This window comes from Acomys russatus, chromosome 14 (genome assembly GCF_903995435.1).
Source record: "Acomys russatus chromosome 14, mAcoRus1.1, whole genome shotgun sequence".
NCBI lineage: Eukaryota > Metazoa > Chordata > Mammalia > Rodentia > Muridae > Acomys > Acomys russatus.
In genome coordinates this window covers 52,610,996-52,627,754 of record NC_067150.1, presented here as the reverse complement: position 1 = coordinate 52,627,754, position 16,759 = coordinate 52,610,996, and the positions used below count along the sequence as shown (strand labels likewise).

Here is a 16,759-nt window from a genome sequence, read left to right as displayed (position 1 = left end):
CCAGTGTGGCAGATAGATGGAGTCTCGCTAGCCTGACCCCATCCTTCCGGCCTCCTGGGGTCACAGGGTGGCTCTGGCCAGTTAGCCTGAACTTTAGATGCACCTGACAGGTGGTGGGAGGGGAGGATGGCTTGCTTTGACCATTTTGGGAAAAGGTGTCTGAGGAGGCTAATCCGGTCTTTCAAAGTGCTTTGTAAGTACAGTTCAAAGGTGGTGGCATTGCTGGTAGAAAGACACTGCAGCTCCGAGCTACCGATCTCCGAGACAGACAGAAGCAGTTCAGGGAAGGACAGGGGTCCTGACACACTCAGAGTATGTGCTACCAACTGGGAGTCGGAGTCAGGAGGAACATCTGCTTTGAGTGTCTATAAATGATACAAAACAAGTTAGTGGGGGGGGGGGGCAAGTGTTCCCTGTGCCTTTGTAGCTCCCTTTGTAAGTCAGTCTCCCCCATTAAAGCAAGACCTCTCCCAGTGTGTGGGCTGCATCTCCCCCAACTTCACACTGCCCCTGACTCTTGACCTATGACACGGAGTTAAGAAGGGGATGGAGTCAACTCTTGGTCCTCACCTGCAGCAACTGTTTGCCGCTGCGGGCCCTTCCACACCCGGCCAGTCTTCGGCCTATTTGTCTCCTTTCGCTGACCATGCTTGACACGGGACACAGTGTCTCTGACAGTCACTCCACTAGACTATCTCACTGCTATTGCTTTAAACTGCCTGGTCGCCCATACCTGAGGACTCTGAGAGCACATTTCATTTTAACCTCAGCCAGACAAAAACAAGGTGGAGGAGAAAACCTGCCATGTTAAAGAGCACCAAAAGCTCTAAAGCCAGAAGAAATGACCCAGCTGTTACTCCCAGCTGCCTCCACTTCTCTTCTCCTGGCTTTCATGTTACTTGGAAAAGGAAAAGGCAAACTAGGCAGCTCATCTAAGTCCCAGGGGCCAGATTCAGCCTTTAGACCACCACACACTTCTGAGTGGCCTGATTTGCTGTGTGTCCTCCAATTTCCCACTTCCTCACACAGCTCTGCAAAACAGAACGCCACATAAATGCCTGAATGGAAGAGCAGTGGGGGTGTACCAAGCCACACCCTGACAGCCGGATGAGAACCCCGGAAAGTGGGCAAAGCCCGCTGTGGTGCTGCTCAGAGCTGGGTCCTAAAGTCCAATCTTCCCGTGAGCCATTCAAATCTGCCCAACACCTAAGCTGCATGCAACTGTCTTAAGCAAGAGAAACGTGATAGCCAGCATTATCAACCTGAAATGACCTAGGAGACAAGCTTGGGACATGCCAGTGAGAGACTCTCTGGGTGGGGCGCAGGCCGTAGAAAGACCTCCCCTACAAGTAGCTGGGGCCCTAACCTACTTACAATGGAGAACGCCAGCAAGGCATCAGCATTATCTTTCTGCTTCTGGCTGCATAAGGTACATGAGCAGATACCTCTTACTGCCGTGCCATCCCCATTATGACCAACTGTACCCTCGATCTGTGAGCCAAGACTTTTCCTTCCTTCCTTAACTTGCTTTATATGTGTGCATGGTATAAGCATGTTTGTATATATAGACATGTGTGTGTGTGCCTCGGAGGTGTCTTCCTTGATCATTCATCACCTTTTTTTTTCTTTGAGACAGTGTCTCTCACTGAACCTTGAACTCACCAATTTGGCCAAGCTGGTTGGCCAGTGAACTTCAGGGGCCAGCCTGTCTCTGTCCCTCTCCCCCAACCAGAGTCCAGAGGCATTTCAGCAGCAGAGGCATTTTACCAACCGAGATATCCCCCAAACCCCCTTAAGTTGCTTTGGTCAGGGTTTGTTTGTTTTTAGCACAGCAACAGGACACTGACCAATACAAGCAGCAATGACACGTCGTCTCTAAATACCTTCCTGTCCAGATCTTGTGGTACACAAAGTAATGCTCCTTCACCAAAACTCATTTATAGAGAGGGAGCGCCATAACTGCCCACCTGGCACTCAGCAGGCGCCAGTTACATCTCTAAAATAAGGGTTTCTTCCTTAAAGATCAGAGCGGTGTCAAGGACACTCATTATGATGAGTCTGGAGGCCCGTTTGTGGATACGTGTGAGACAGACATGGAACAGACACCTGCCTACCCGAAGTGGGAGTACACTTCAGAGCCAAACAGGACCACTGACTTTCATCCCGGCTATATCTAACCTTCCGCTGTGATCTCTGGAGAGTCGGATCCTGTCTCCGAACCTCCAGAACCTCCAGCTAATCCTCTAGGCGCCTATATTTGAGGTGGAGTGTATCAAATCAGCCCTAGGATTCCCCAGTTTGGATCAGGTCTTACCTACCTAGTTCTTGGGGTAACTAAAGTGAACCTGCTTCATCGTGAATTAAACAGAGAAGAGGTTGGGGCCAGGAACCTTTATGTTCCCAGAAGCCAGGCTCCATAATCACCCAGCAATCAAGTATTAGAAGACTCCAGAACAGAATGTCTGGGCAATCTTGACTTGGCATATCCCTTGCTAATTCCTAGGCAATTCTAAATTGATAGCCCCTCAATTACTAAGATGGTCCTCTTGGCCAGGCAGTGTCTCCTTGGGTTGAACCAGGTGGTATTTATCAACAAGAGAAGGAAAAAAGCAGGGGAGGGGGAGGACCAAGGAAGCTAACAAAAGCCAGGGTGCTGTTCCCACCCTGGGATAAAGGATCCACTTAGCAGCCTAGGAGATGATGCTTGCTCTTTCTGGGGGTGGGGTGGAGTGGGGGGCTGGTTTATATCACAGATTGCTTAGTGATAGGTGAGCACTGACATATTGATAAAATTATAACTACAACACCATTAAATATTTACATCCTTCTGAGGAAGCCTGCTGGAGCCTTTATGCTAGGAAAGACTGAGTGCAAGGAAGGGATTGTGTCTCCGCATGACCCCGAAGATCTCTGTCTTACAAGGCAAGAATGTCAAGGCTAGCCTGGGACAGACACCTCATGCATCAGCTGCGATGTCCTTCCCATTGAGAGGAAGGAACAGTGAGGACAGTAGGGAGGAAGGAAGTCACGAGGGCTTCCCCAGACAGAGAGCCTGGGGTTTGAGTGGTGACATGACCCTTCTAGGCACTTCCCTGAACAAAATGAGCCTTCCTTGTTCTTGTAAGAAGTCGACAACAGTACCAGGCAAGTGAGAGTGGGAAGGGCTGAGTTGGGGGCGGAACTGCAACCCAGTCTGAAGCCTGCACCCCTGTCCTGGGGCTGCCCTTGCACTGGGCCTCTTTCTGCAGAATGGAGGAGGTGAGGGCAGGGGTACAGCTCGCTGAGAGCTCTTAGCAATGCCCAGATGCCAAGCACGGGGGGGGGGGGGGGCACTCATGGGGCGACGGAGGCACCTCATGCCATAAGAAGGAAGTGAGTCCGAGCGACAGCCCATGTCCCTTCCCTGGGCTCTAAGATTCTAATACTTTCATTTCTCTGACTCTCACTTTCCATCCACCCAGCTTCCTGTTAACAAGATCCAATAATCTTTTAAATATTTGTTCACTTTAATTTCTTGGTTCCCAAACACATTAAACTATTTGCCTCCCACCCCCTATGAAGAGAGACAGCTCTCAAAGAGCCTGCTTGTATGGACAGAACAGAGAGGGCATTTCAGATTACACCTTCCCCCAAGCTGCCCACTCATCCCAGGGACACCCTCCCCTTTCCTCCGCCCTCCCCTCAGATAACCCCCGGTTCCCTCCCCCACCTTCCCAGGCTCCATTGGCCAACTCCTGTGAGGAGGAAAAATTCTCAATTCATCCCTGTAGAGTTGCCATGGCAACCCCCAGCCACCTAATTCCCTCGGCCCCCCTCCACCCCTTGGAGCATTATGCAAATCTCCCCCTTGCCCCTCAACAGGCTGTAAAAGTCACATTACCCTTGCTGAGGCAGCTCATTAAATTTTGGGGGGTCTCCTCACCAGGTCAGGGCTACAAATGAAACCAACTGCTTTGACATTTTGAGGACAGGCACTCATTGGGAAACCAAGGTAGGATGAAGGGAAGAGGAGGAAGAGGTATGCCGCACACTGAGTAGGCAGACGCAGAGCATGTATTCTATTTGCGCTCACCAGCACAAAGGAGTACATCCCCTCCTTAAATTAAAATTCAGAGGGTCAGCAGGTCTCCGTTCCTGAGTAAACCGAGGCATTTCACAGGCCATGGAAATCAAGTTCAGACACTGCCAAACTGACTCCTCAGACAGACAGAAAACCTCCCACTTCACAGATGGAGTGTATGAGGTCCAGAGAGGGCAAGGGGTAACCACTTCTCCCAGGTCTAGAGTCTGATTCTTCCCTTACACCAAGGGTCTTCTCACCCAGTGCTAGTTCTGTCCCTTAGAGAACAGGAAAGTCAGTAAAGTCTGGAAACGTCCATCGGGACCACAGCAGTGCTGCTGACAACCACCCAGTGGGGAAGAGCCTTGGAGCAGCTGAACATGCCCCAACGCACGCGTGTCTTATTGAATTCTTTAAAGATTTTATATAAAGACTTCTGAGCACTGGAACCAAAGCCCAGAGTGCTTCTGGGGCAGGGAGCACGCATGATAAGGCCCAGGTAAAACAGATGTGGTCCTGATCTGACCCTGCCATAGGGTCCACCTCCAGACCGGACGCGTGCACTCGCACATGCACACACGTGTACACACACACACACATGCCTTCCAACCCTTACGAACAGTGATGCCCCCTGCTATGCAGTGCTGGGGATGGGACAGCTGAAGCTACTGCAGGGCTGGGAATGTGGAAGTGGATAAGCAATAAGATGAGCTCAGGGACGTCTAAGGAGCCTGGCCCTTTCTCTCCTCTTCACTCCCTTCTCCCTCTCTGAGGCCTTGGAAATTTTGAGGCTCTATCTGTCCCACTGTGAGAAAACCGAATGAGACCTGTCTGTGTGCTAAATTCCTGTAAATCCATCCTCATAATCCCTGTCACACTTCCCTCCCCATGTCCAGAAAGCCACATGCCACACAGGGCCTAGTGCAACTGGATTTCACCCAGTTCTTCAGCCACCACAGAGTCACATTTCAGTTGCTCAGCAGTCTGTGTAGCTAATGATGACTGTGTTGGGCAGTGCAGATATACAGCACTTGCCCGGCTGTGAAAACTCTGAGACAACTCTGCTACTCTAGCAAGCAGGACCATTACCTATCCTACCACTAGCAAAAGCTCACAGAGGACAAGCAGCTGTCCAGAGTCACACTGGTAAGGGGCAGATCAAGGTCCTGAGACTCCAAAGACCCACTCTTGCCATCCAGAGAATCCCATCCCCCACTTGCCAAGCTCCTGGTTTTCTCTCTCTTGAGGGCCTGGATTCCCTGCAAGAAATTCCAAATCTATGATATCTCCACTGTCACCCATGTAAAAACAGGCTTGTTAGAAATCCTGTCCCAACCTTGTAGACCTGGAAATGCCCCTGGGCTTTCAGCATAGGAGTTTAAGGGGTCTGCAAAGAGGTCTCTTGAGAAGCAGGGTTAAGAATCAAGTGAAATGACAGGATAGGGGAAAGCTAAAGGGTACAGGACACACACACACACAACACACACACACACACACACACACACACACCCTTTAGGACATGATATAAAAATAGCTAGTGTCAGACCCACAATGGAAGGACCCTGGCAGCAGAGGGCAACTTCTGGTGACTCTGGCTCAAGGAGTCTGGCTTCACCTCCTATGGGATATGTGTGCAGTCTCTAAAGCTGACTTGGTAGAGGCAGACGCTGCTCCAGACTGCCCCCAGGACTTTTATTCTGAGGCAAAGCTAAACTGAGCTGCAGTCTCCTCATGGAGAGACAGCCAAGGAAGGGACTCTGTTGGGAAAAACAGGAGTGAGGGCTCACAGAGGAACCACAGCGCCTGCCTGACCCAGGACATCCTTCCAACCTGCTATCATCCAACTCTGCCATGCTGGCCACCAGGCTCCACATCCCAGACCACAAGTCACCAGCACTCCACTGGACATCTTCCCAGTTGGGAGGCTAGCATGAAGAACATGACATCCATGCTGGGTGGTGGTGGTGCACACCTTTAATCCTAGTGCAGGGACAGGCGGATCGCTGTGAGTTCGAGGCCAGCCTAGTCTACAAAGTTTGAGTCCAGGACAGTTGAGGCTACACAGAGAGACCAGACCGTGTCTCGAAAAATCAAAACCAAACCAAAACATGACTCCAAGGCTAGAATTGACTCGACTCCCTGCACACTGGTCTTCACTAAGCTGTCTTCCACTTCCACTGGCTCCTAAAGCAAGTGTGTACTGCTTGTCTGACTAAGGTCCTCAGTTTCAGACCCTGAGCCAAGAAAGGTCTTATGGTCTTGGGGAGTGGAGGTGGCCTGCATTAGCCTCCATTCTCCTTTCTTCCAGTCATGTAGCTGACTGGGTTGCGTGGAGGTGTCCCTCCTGAGTGGGAGAACACTGGGTGATTTTGTGTCTCCATCTGAGAGAAGATGGAGCCGTTCAGTATAAATTAGAGACATTTAGCAGGGTCACAGACATTCTCAGGGTTACAAGCAACCAACCCAAACCTGGAAGGAGTTATAAAGCCAAGACAAAGGCAGGCCAAGCCCTACCTAGGAGCCTGCCACCAAAAGCCAAGGTCAGACAAGCCCTCATGCCTCCCTTGGGTCTCAGGTTCCTCTCACGACCCAGACAGAGCAATGTCACCTGGTGCTTCCTCATTCCTGTCACACCTCAGCTTTATCACCCCTTCTCCTGCACCTCCCCCCTCCCTCTTCTGACTTGATAATGAGATAGCAAGAAAGACAAACAGAAAATACTTTCCAGTCAAGGTGCAGGGCACTAGCCACCCACCTTCACAATCACAGCCTTTACAGCCCACGGGCCTTAGAAAAAAACCTGAGGACTCCCTGGATGTCCCACATAGGATCAGGCAGAGAACCCTGGACTGCGCCATTATCCTCCTCCAAGTGTCCCACGGAGCGCAGCACACTGTCCCATCACTCTCAGACAGGCATCAAGGCCCAGTCAACACAAAACCACCCTATCCCTCCTGGTCCTGAGCTCCACACCCCCAACACCTTCACACCCAAAGTGAGAGGCAAGCCCCCCACCAGGCACACATACAGATTATCTCCCTGCCCAGGTCTTCAGGTATCTAATCCTCTTGTTCTGGGTGCAAACTCCCCAGTATTTCAGATGAAAAAGCCTCATCTGCATTGCAATCGGGCACTGCAGGAATCTGAGGTGGCTATATTACTCCCAACTATGACATTTGCAAGACCACCAGTTTTTGTGTCCACCTGCAAAGATGTAGGAATAGCTGTCTCAGAACAACTTTGGATTGTCACCCAAGGCGTGGGTAAAAGGGAAAGGACCCTGGCTCCTATTTTTGCCAGGAGAACTTGGCTAAGGACCACCTACAGCCAAACTCCAGGTGCTGGCTGACAGGTCTTCCCCGCCTCTCAGACCTCACTCACTCCTCCCCATAGCTAGGCACTTGGTTCTCACTTCACCTCTCACAGGGTGGCTGGGGTGAAGAGAAAGGGGTCTCTGGGGTTGCTTACCAGAAATCTCCTCTGGGTCCCCTCAAGCTCAATAACAACCTTTCAGTTAAGAATACCAGGCCCACACTACCCACCCTCTTGGTTTCCAGACAGGCGCCTTAGATCCAAGGGCTCTGCAGAAGAAAGGGCCTCCTGGAATCTGACTAGGAAGCGAGGCTTGGCATCCAGTCTGGCTCCAACAGGCTTACCTGTTCTCCACGTCCTGTCATGGCAGCCTCTGCATTCAGCCACAGCTCCTCCGTAACCCAAATCCTGTAACCTCTGGCTGACAGGCAACATGCCCAGCAAGCAAAGGGGCTTGAGGACCCTATGTTAACCAGAACCCAGATTCCCTGCTCCCTCCATGAGAAACTTGAGGCTCTGAGGTCAGCAGGGAAAGGCTGACCCACAGCTTTGGGTCTGGAGTGGATGACGAACGCCTTAAGCGAGCCCAGTGGATATCCACCCCCCTGCTCTTAGGGCAGATCACTGCTTTTCCCTGAGTTCTCTTAGCCCCAACGGGAGGGGAGCCTTTATTCTGAAAGGCCAGAGAAAGAGAAGGAGCCAAGAGGAGGAGGAGAGGTACAAGAGAAAGGAAGAAAGCATCTTGGATGTGTCTCAGAGAGCATTTGTTGAAAACAAGATATTGTCCCTTTAAGCATATAAAAACAAGGCTCTTGAGCATGCAGTTCTCACTCTGGTACACAATTATGGGTGCTTTCAGCTGTCTAGCACTACTTCAAGTGCGCTCTTAAGCCAGACTGTCAATGGCATGTTGAAAGCTATTTTGCTGGCTGCTATCATTAATAGCAAAGTGGAGAGCCAGGCTGATGAGAATTAAATATGGGGGAGGGGCAGGTCATACCCAGTCATTACAGAATTACCAGTATGAGAAAGGAGACAATGCCACTTTGGGGAATAGAGTTCAAACCAGAGCATGATGGTGGGGAAGCAGACGGGGGGGGGGGGGGGGGCCGCAGTCTGCATAGGGCCGAGAGCATCCCCACCCCCACCGCATGCCAGATGGACTGGAGCCAGCCCTGGAGAGCCATATGGGGACGGAGGGAGCCACTGAGTCGTGGTGAATGTGAGGGTGGAGAGGCCTTTGGATAATGCTGTGCTGCAAAATGTCACCACCTCACCTTACTTCTCAAGAGCTGGGGGGGGGGGGGGCGGGCCTGCCCTTCCCCCAACCCATTCGTCCTAACTTGCAGCTTCCCGACTGTACTTCACTGCCACCCCTGGAGCTGTTGTCACCTGGGAGGAGCTCAGGCTGCTGGCTTCTGCCTCTAACAACTCCCCTCCCAGCCTCCTTTTAAGGCCCCTCTCAAGTAACAGTCCTCCGACAGGGACATCCTTTCTGACCCGGCTCTGTTTTCCCAGGAAGAGTGAAGCAAGCGTGTCGCAGCGGCCACATTAGCGCTTACCTCACTGCATCGCAATTACTTATTTAGAGGCCTGATGCCCCAGCGGAGGGAATGGTGTCTTATTCGGCTGTGTAACCAACCCCAGCCCACACCCAGCACATCCCAGACCCCTAATAACCGTTTTGGGAATGGATCCAACTCTCTCATTTCGCTGATGAGGAGACAGTATGCTGAACCACAGAGAGCAGGCTGCAGACCAGCAGGCAGCCCACAATTACAACCCCCCCACACACACACACTTCCTTCCCAGGGCTCTGTGCAGTGCAGGTCCACCCACAACCCAAAGAAGGAAACCCCCCACATGTTTACCGAACACCTATGACACACAGTGTGTGCTTGGCAAAGGGGCATCCTCCATAGCTGAGCTGAGCTGAAGAGGTTCCTCTTGTGCAGGCTCACAGGGGAGAGCCCTGCTGAGAATTGTTTTATCACCTCCAGGCTCCTGGTGTCCCTGCATTTTGTAGCGACACACAACATTTTCCTGTCTGGAAAGGGAATTCATTCCTCGGCCAACTCTCTCCTTCAACAATATGGATTCAAGGGCCAGAGTAAAGGGGCCCCTTAGTAAACAAGACCCTTCCTGGCTGGAGGAAGGATTGACTCCAAAGAGGATGAGAAAGACAAGGAGAGCAACTCTTGGCCCACCACACATTCCTATTTCAGGAGAGCTTGTGGAACATTAGAAATGGGAGTAGGGTTCCCAGCAGGCTTCTCCCACCGTCTTTATCAGATTGTCTCAATGGTCAGACGCACAAGGGAAAGACGTAGAAGTACAGAAAGCTTTGCTTTGAACAGTTCTATCGGCTACTACAGACAAGGGCTCCACAGAAGCCTGAGATGACAGGCAGCCTTGAGGGTTAGGTTACCCTCTAGCTGGATGGGACCAAGTAAAAGGAGCTTCAGGCTCAGCAACTCCCAAGGGACAGTAGGGATAGCGTGCTGCTGAGGAGATCACAGAACCCCCATGATTCCAGGGAGGAGAGCCCCGAGGCAGCTGAGGTCACAGAACCAGGACTGTGAATGAAGGAGCTTCCAGTAAAGCAGTAAATGTCACTCACAGCTCAAGCCAGATGCCACAACACTAACAGGCACTGCCCTAGTACCAGTGCTGGTGTGTCCCTGTCCTATTGCCACCAAGGTCTCTCAATTCTTTGGCATAGTTTTTCCAGAAAGCCACTGCCTGGTGGCTTTCCGGTCACATGACCCCTTAAGCTGTTCTGCCTAGGGGTCTAGGTCGTTCGCTTCTTCTCAGCTCTGTGTAGATGGCCACCTTGTGGCCAGGGTCAAACAGTCAAGGGTTTTAGCACCCTCACCTTATCTGTGAACCTGCTCTCTGTGTTGTTACCAAACACATCAAATCATTAGTTGTGCAAATAGCTGGCAAGTGGGGACAGGACTGTGGACACAGAGCATTCAGCTGACACGGTTATACAACCCCAAATGGGGTACTTTGGACTTTGGTGGAGCCAAGTATGAAGCCTTAACCTGACTGGATAATAGCATGGCACAAGCGGAGGTAATTAAAGACACAGAATGCTATGGGTTCCCAAAAGAGGCGTGCTACAAGAAGAGGCCTGGGGTAGGAAGGGAAAGTCTGCAGTAACAGCATTCCCATCACCTGTGGCTGTAGGAGTCTGGATATGCCAGTTCCAGTCTCTGGGCCCTTTCCTCGTCCACTGCTTCAAAGGTTTGGATAAGAAGCCAAAGGGCTCTTCCAGCTCTGGGTCTTTGGGACTTGCTTGGGTTACGGAGAAAAACCGGTGACTGTCTAGTATTGGCATGATGTAGGCCCCAAACGAAAACGCCTCAAGTCAGCTCGCCAAACATCAGTGCTCCCCAGCAGAGGGTGAAAGGCCAGCCTGCCTGCCGGCTTCCCCCAGCACCATGTCTCAAAGCCACTGCATGACAGTTGCTCTGGAGTCTGTTTCTAAAGCTGGCTTTGTCATTTGCTGCTGACACTGGAAAGGCGAGCTGCAGGAACAAGACGGGAACTGATGAGCCGGTCAGCCATCATCGCCTCCCCGGCCCTCGCTGAATCATCCTTGACACTCTGCCTGGAAGCAGGAGCCTGGGGGAGGTGGTGACCTCTTCAAGTCCCGGGCCAGGCCTGTGATTCTGTAATCTTTGCTTTACCATAATTAGGGAGGGAGGCAAAAGAGTAGGAGGACCCATTTATTACTTCTCTGAGATTTGACAGCTTGGAAGAGAGATGGGGGGTTGGGTGGGGGTGGGGGGAGAGAGACAGAAAAACAGCCAGGGACAGAGCCAGCCACAGTGAGTTTAACCTCACAGTAAAATAAAAACGGGCTGGACGTACCTCATCAGCTGCCCTCTGTCAATACGAGGGACCATCTGGCAGAAAGCACGGTTCTCAGCTAATTGGCATTTCCCATGGAGCTAGTGAAGAAGAGCTTTTGGAAAAAAAAATATGTGGTGGTGGTGGTGGTGGTGTGTGTGTGTGTGTGTGTGTGTGTAGGCTGAGGATGGCCAGATACACTTTCCCAAGGTGCTAGCTCTGTAGACCATCTATTATATAAAAGTACATACAGTCCCCACCCCCACCCCTACTCGCTTCAAGATGAAGAACCCAGCCTGTTTGTTCCAGGCAGATGTAATCACACAGTCAAGTCTAGAGGGCAGGACACTGCATGAATAATTCAAGCACTCCAGTCACTTGATTGTGTGTGCAGATAAAACACCAGTCAACCGCTAAACAGGTCAGCTGATAAACTTGTTTGCTCAGGTCTAACCACCATCCGCCAAATGCACCCAAGACCCACACTACAATTAGTGGCAGGGTTTTTTTCTACAGAACCTTGCAAGCCCAGGGAGTGGCCAGCACGCCATTAGGTCAGGGTGGTATTGCGTTTCTCTGTCAGGGTTTCTCCACCTCTTTGACTCTTTGTTCCTACACAGCCACAGGGTGAGTTCACCCAACCCAGAGACTGCTCTGGCATGAATGCATGCTGGGAAGGGGCTCGAAGGCAAAGGGAAGGCACCTGGAGCAGAGAGAGAGGGCCTAGCTGCAGAACCCCTAGGCTCAGAACTGAGCCCCAGCTCTTGCTGTGCAGGCTCCCTTGACGCCTTGGTTTCCCTACCTATAAAGAGGGCAAAGAGACCCCTTATCCACCACTGGCAGCTGAGAGGACTAAAGACAATGTGGCCAGATCTCATCTTAGAACCCTGTTTGGGGAATGGCCAGAAATCCCAGATGAACACAGCTGCTCTGTATACAAAGCCCCAACCACCAAGAGCATTGAGATGCTTAACCCTTCTGGGTTCATAGCATCCCCAAGGCTCAGAATAGCTTTACTCTGCCAGCCAAGGTGACTTTTTTGTGCCAAACAACCGTCTACTCAGACCTGGGCAACACCACCCATGCAGCCCTCAACATGCGAGGACATATTACACCTTAATTAGAAGCTCTTACAGGAACAACTACTGCTATAAAAATTTGAACTTGGGTGCAATTACTCTCTTTATAACACGCCCAAGATACTATTCACAGAGGAGGGGGAGGACTGGAGAAAGGGAAGGAGCCGAGGTACCTTGCATAATATCCCCCAAAGTCCTTAAAACACCTGCGACCCTGGACCAGTTCTATCTAGAATGAGGCAGAACCCATTTCTGGTTTACCCTCCCCGCAGGAGAACCTTCTTTACATATAAAGAAAGCAATGTCTGTTTATTATTTCTGTGGGCCAAGAAGTGGAAATGCGGTAGCCTCCATGTGTGCATGCCTAGGGAGCCAGTTCCCCAGGAAACCACAGCTGGCTTCCCACACTGCTCACTAAATGCTGGCCCCTTTCTGGCTACCGTTCACCCAACAGCGGGGCTCCCTACAGGAGGGGGAAAAGAAACTAGATTCAAAAGGCTCTATAAGAAGCCACTGGAGCAGGCAGGAATCTGCACATTTCCCCTCAGGGTCACCTGCCCTTCTCACCTGCCCTGGGCCCTGCCCCCTTTAAAGAGCAAAATTTAAACCTTGTAAATGACTGTTAATTTAGAGCAGAAAATCCATTCAAGTCACGGTCACCAAAGGCTAGAATGAGTCAACAGCCTTCTGAGGTTTCAAGAACACCAATTGTTAAAAAGAACAACCGGCCTGCACCATTTATACGTGCCAAGTCGATGGTAATCGTCCGCCAAGCCAAATTATAGGCAGCCTCTCCTTGGAACACAAATAGACAAACAGGCCTCTCCCACAGCTTGGCCTAGCTCGGGACTAGCTACTGATATGCACTGAGATAAAGGGTGTTTGTATTTGCTGGGTTTGAGGTATACTGTTATTAGAAGGGTGACAATGTGAGGTAGTTTACATATCCATCAAAGGATACCACACTAGCTAAACTGGTTTGACTTCAGGATTACAAAGCTGAGCTCAACTGCCAGCCTTCTCAAAAGGCCTGGTGAGGCTGGCCCCTGGGCAAGTTACTTCACCCTTGGGCTTCAGCTTCCTCCTGTGAAATGGGACACAGCTGCCTTCAGATGAAGGGAGTTGAGAAACTGGCTCCTAAATGCAAGGCACGAGGATTGCATTTCACTCTGGCTTTAAGTTTTTCAGGCCGTTAGTGGCTTCGTTCCCTTACATTTCGACAGCTCAGCCTGGCTTTCAAGGCCCTTGAAGTCTAATCTTATCAAGGCAGTACATCACATTTTTTTTTCTTTTTGCAAGAAAAAGAAAGAAAAGTGGGCGGGGGGGGGGGGGGGGGGGGTTGCTGGCAAGGAACCCCCTCCTGCGTTTCCTAAAGCAGATAAAAGCAGACAGCCAACTCTCTACCTCCAGGAGCCACTCAGATCCTAGGGGACCTTCAGGACAACTTTCCCTTTGGCCCTTTACTAGCCAGATCCCCAGACAAGGGCCTAAGTTCACAAGAACAAATGCCAGAAGCTCAACATAACCAAGGAACAACAAAGCCCCAGCACCAGGCATTCAAAGCTCTCACTGAACATTACCCTTCAAGACCAAGCGGGAAGAAAATTCTCTTATTTTATAATTTAAATATATACATTATATATCTATTTATATAAGTGAGAAAAGGACTTACCTGTTTGTGCATTTCAATATTCAAGCCATAGGACATTTCATAGTACTACAAATTAAAAATATTTATATATATATATCACCATTAAGACACCGAATTCCACCCACCCACAAAGACAACCTATGGAGGTGTAAAAGCTGATACCGGGAAAGTGGCCACGCGTTCCTCTTGATCAAGAGAATTATACACAACAGTGAGAAAAGCTGGGCCTCCCCTCCTACAAGCACCCCATGTGCTGAGCACGCATGCTGTTTATACAAGGTGCAGGCTCTACAGGGAACGCTGTACACCAGCCTCCTCTTGTCCTCTGAGAGCTTAGTACTGGGTAGAAGGTCTCTTATGTAGAAAGACTGCTGCCGGCCTGCCCGTAAGTGCCTCTCATGCCCACTCCCAAAAGGGAGATGCCAACTTGCAGAAGGTCTAGCTGGGGGGGAGGGGGGGGGAGACCAGACTACTAACTGAGGAAAAATCTTCGAGCAGGATACACGGAGGCAGAGGGCTTTAAAAGGCTCCTCCAATCTGGAAAAACTCTGGGAAAAGCAGGCTCTTCTGTCCCATTCTAGCTAGATCCCAGCTGCCAAACAGAAAGTTTCTGAACACTCCCAGGAGGGCTCCAGGAAGGATTTTTTTTTTTATATACAACCCTGACACTGGCTCATCCAACTCTTACATTAGTAACCCAGTTTAAGGCAACCAGCCCCCTGGGAAACCTTCAAAACACAAATGAAAAGCTCCCTACAAAGGTGGCCAGGAATTCGGGCTTGTTTCTCTTTCAGCCCCTCCTCCAAGCGTCCAGGAAGAATAAACTCAAGAAGGGAGCCCTCCAGGGGGCTGTCCTGAGGCTGGGCCTGGCTCTGGCCTTCACCGGCCCCAGCTGGACCTACAGCCTAAGTGCCCTGCCCTGCCCTCCCTCCGCCCCGCTCCGGGCTGCCTCTCACCATCACATAATGGCGCTGCATCTCCGTCTTCTCGTTTGCCAGCTTGTCGTACTCCACTTTGAGGCTGTGAGGGCAGGAGGAGGCTCTCAGGCCAGGAGCTTACAACGGCCTTCCTCCGAGACCCGGACCCTAGGGCCTCGGAGAGGCACGTCCCAGGGAACCAGAGTACCCCTATTATCCAGCATCCTCCGGGCAGTGGAGGTGACCGCCCGCCACCCGGAGCCTGGCTATACCAACTCCAAACTTCCCTTGATCGGGAGAGGGGACTCGTCGCGGCCACGCGGGGGCGGGCCGGGACGTTGACTCAAGACCCCGACCCCTCCACTCCAGAGGGCTTTCGAAACTGGGCGACCGCGGAACACAAAGGGTTAAGACTACGCGCTTGGAGAGGGGAAACAAAAGGCGGAGGCCCCGCCGCCCCGCTGCCGGGGGTCCGCATCCCCCCCCCAAGTCCCCGCGGGGGATAGCTAGAGCGCGCGCTACAGCCCTCCTCGCCCGCCCGAGGGCAGCCCCCCTCCCCTTACCTGTGATACTGAGCTTGCAGGAACTGGAATTCGTCTTTGATCCTGTCACAGGACTCGGCCACCGTGAATTTAAATCCCGGCTGCCCGGGTTGATGGGGTGCCTGGAGCCCACAAGGACGACACAGGGGAGAGGAGTAGGCACATCAGAAAGGCTCCATGCGGCCCGGTGCCTCCGCGGGGTCCCTGCCCCTCCCCCGCCGGGAGCTACCAGCAAGGCCACCACCCCGCAGCCCAGAACCTTCCCAGCAAGTTTTTCTTCGCTCTCCCGACGGGGCCAGGAAGGGGGCACCCCGACCATCCCCAAAGTCAGAAGGATTCCCGTGACCAAGTGCTGCGGAAGCTAGTTGGAAGTCTTGGGGGGGGGGGACACGGGGAAGGAGCCAGCGTGCCCCTCCAACGCAGGCCGCCCCCCGGCCACTTTGAGCGCAATTACCCTTGGCTCTCTACGGCGCCTCCCCCCCCCCGCAGCCCCTTTGTGTGAGCGCACACACGCGCGCGCACCATAAAGGTAGCAACAAGCAAAATGGAGGTGCTAGATAAACTGCCTCGTTTACCCTGCCATGATAGATGCTTAAATAAGCCTACTTGCAATTACTCACCGGATGTCTGCCTTGCGGATACATGGCAGGGAGGGGTCGCGATTCCGAGAGCTTGGAAGCGCAGAGAGCCCGTGCTGGGGACGTGCGAGGGAGGGGGGAGGCGAGCCCGAGCGGGGGGCGGCCGGGGAACCGAGAGCTCGCCCCCGGCCCCCCCAGCCCGCTCTCGCAGCGAAATCCCAGAGTCGGGCGTGCGCCCCAAGTGCAGACAAAGAGCGGCGGAGCGAGCGGCAAAGTAGTCGGCGGGCTCGCGCTTTGTGCGCCTAGGGCTCGGCCGGCTGCAGCCGGCCGCCTTCCCCAGGCTGCGTGGACAGTGTCAGAAGCCGGGGCTGCTTGGACATCGTCGGCTCCCTGGCGGCTCCAGTGCGTGATCCCGAGGCTGGGGTTGGCGGTGTTCTCTTGTCCCCTCGCGGGTCACTCAGCACGATGAGGCTGAAGGGGGGCGCGTCTGGGCAGCCCGGAGCATCCGGGGCGCGCGGGTCGGGTCCAAGAGGCGGCCGGGCCCGGAGCTCGCGGCGAAAAGAAAGGAGGCAGGCCACCAAGGTGACGGGTTGAGGACGGTGGGCGAGGGCTGGAGCCCAGCGAGGGCGCTTCGACGCCCCCCCCCCACCACCACCACCACCTCGGAGAGGAGAGCCTGCTTTTCCGTCTGCCCGGTCGCCGCTGCTAGCCCTTCCCAGGGCCGAGGAGGAACTCCGGGCTCAGTCGGTGCAAATTATGCGC

At 52.7% G+C, this 16,759-nt stretch overlaps 1 protein-coding gene across 12 annotated transcripts in view; it reads right to left on the bottom strand.

Annotated features, from left to right (window-relative positions):
* Positions 1-16,180, bottom strand: part of Tle3 (TLE family member 3, transcriptional corepressor) — a 44,903-nt gene extending 28,723 nt beyond the window's left edge. For all 12 annotated transcript variants that reach the window (XM_051156607.1, XM_051156610.1, XM_051156609.1 and 9 more), the window contains exons 1-4: positions 16,040-16,180; positions 15,441-15,541; positions 14,917-14,980; positions 13,982-14,026 (exon numbers count right to left, since the gene is read on the bottom strand). In XM_051156607.1, the coding sequence (XP_051012564.1) occupies positions 13,982-14,026; positions 14,917-14,980; positions 15,441-15,541; positions 16,040-16,063 (234 nt within the window). In that variant the 5' untranslated portion in view covers positions 16,064-16,180. The remainder of the gene's footprint in view (positions 1-13,981; positions 14,027-14,916; positions 14,981-15,440; positions 15,542-16,039) is intronic.
* Positions 16,181-16,759: the final 579 nt, after the last annotated feature.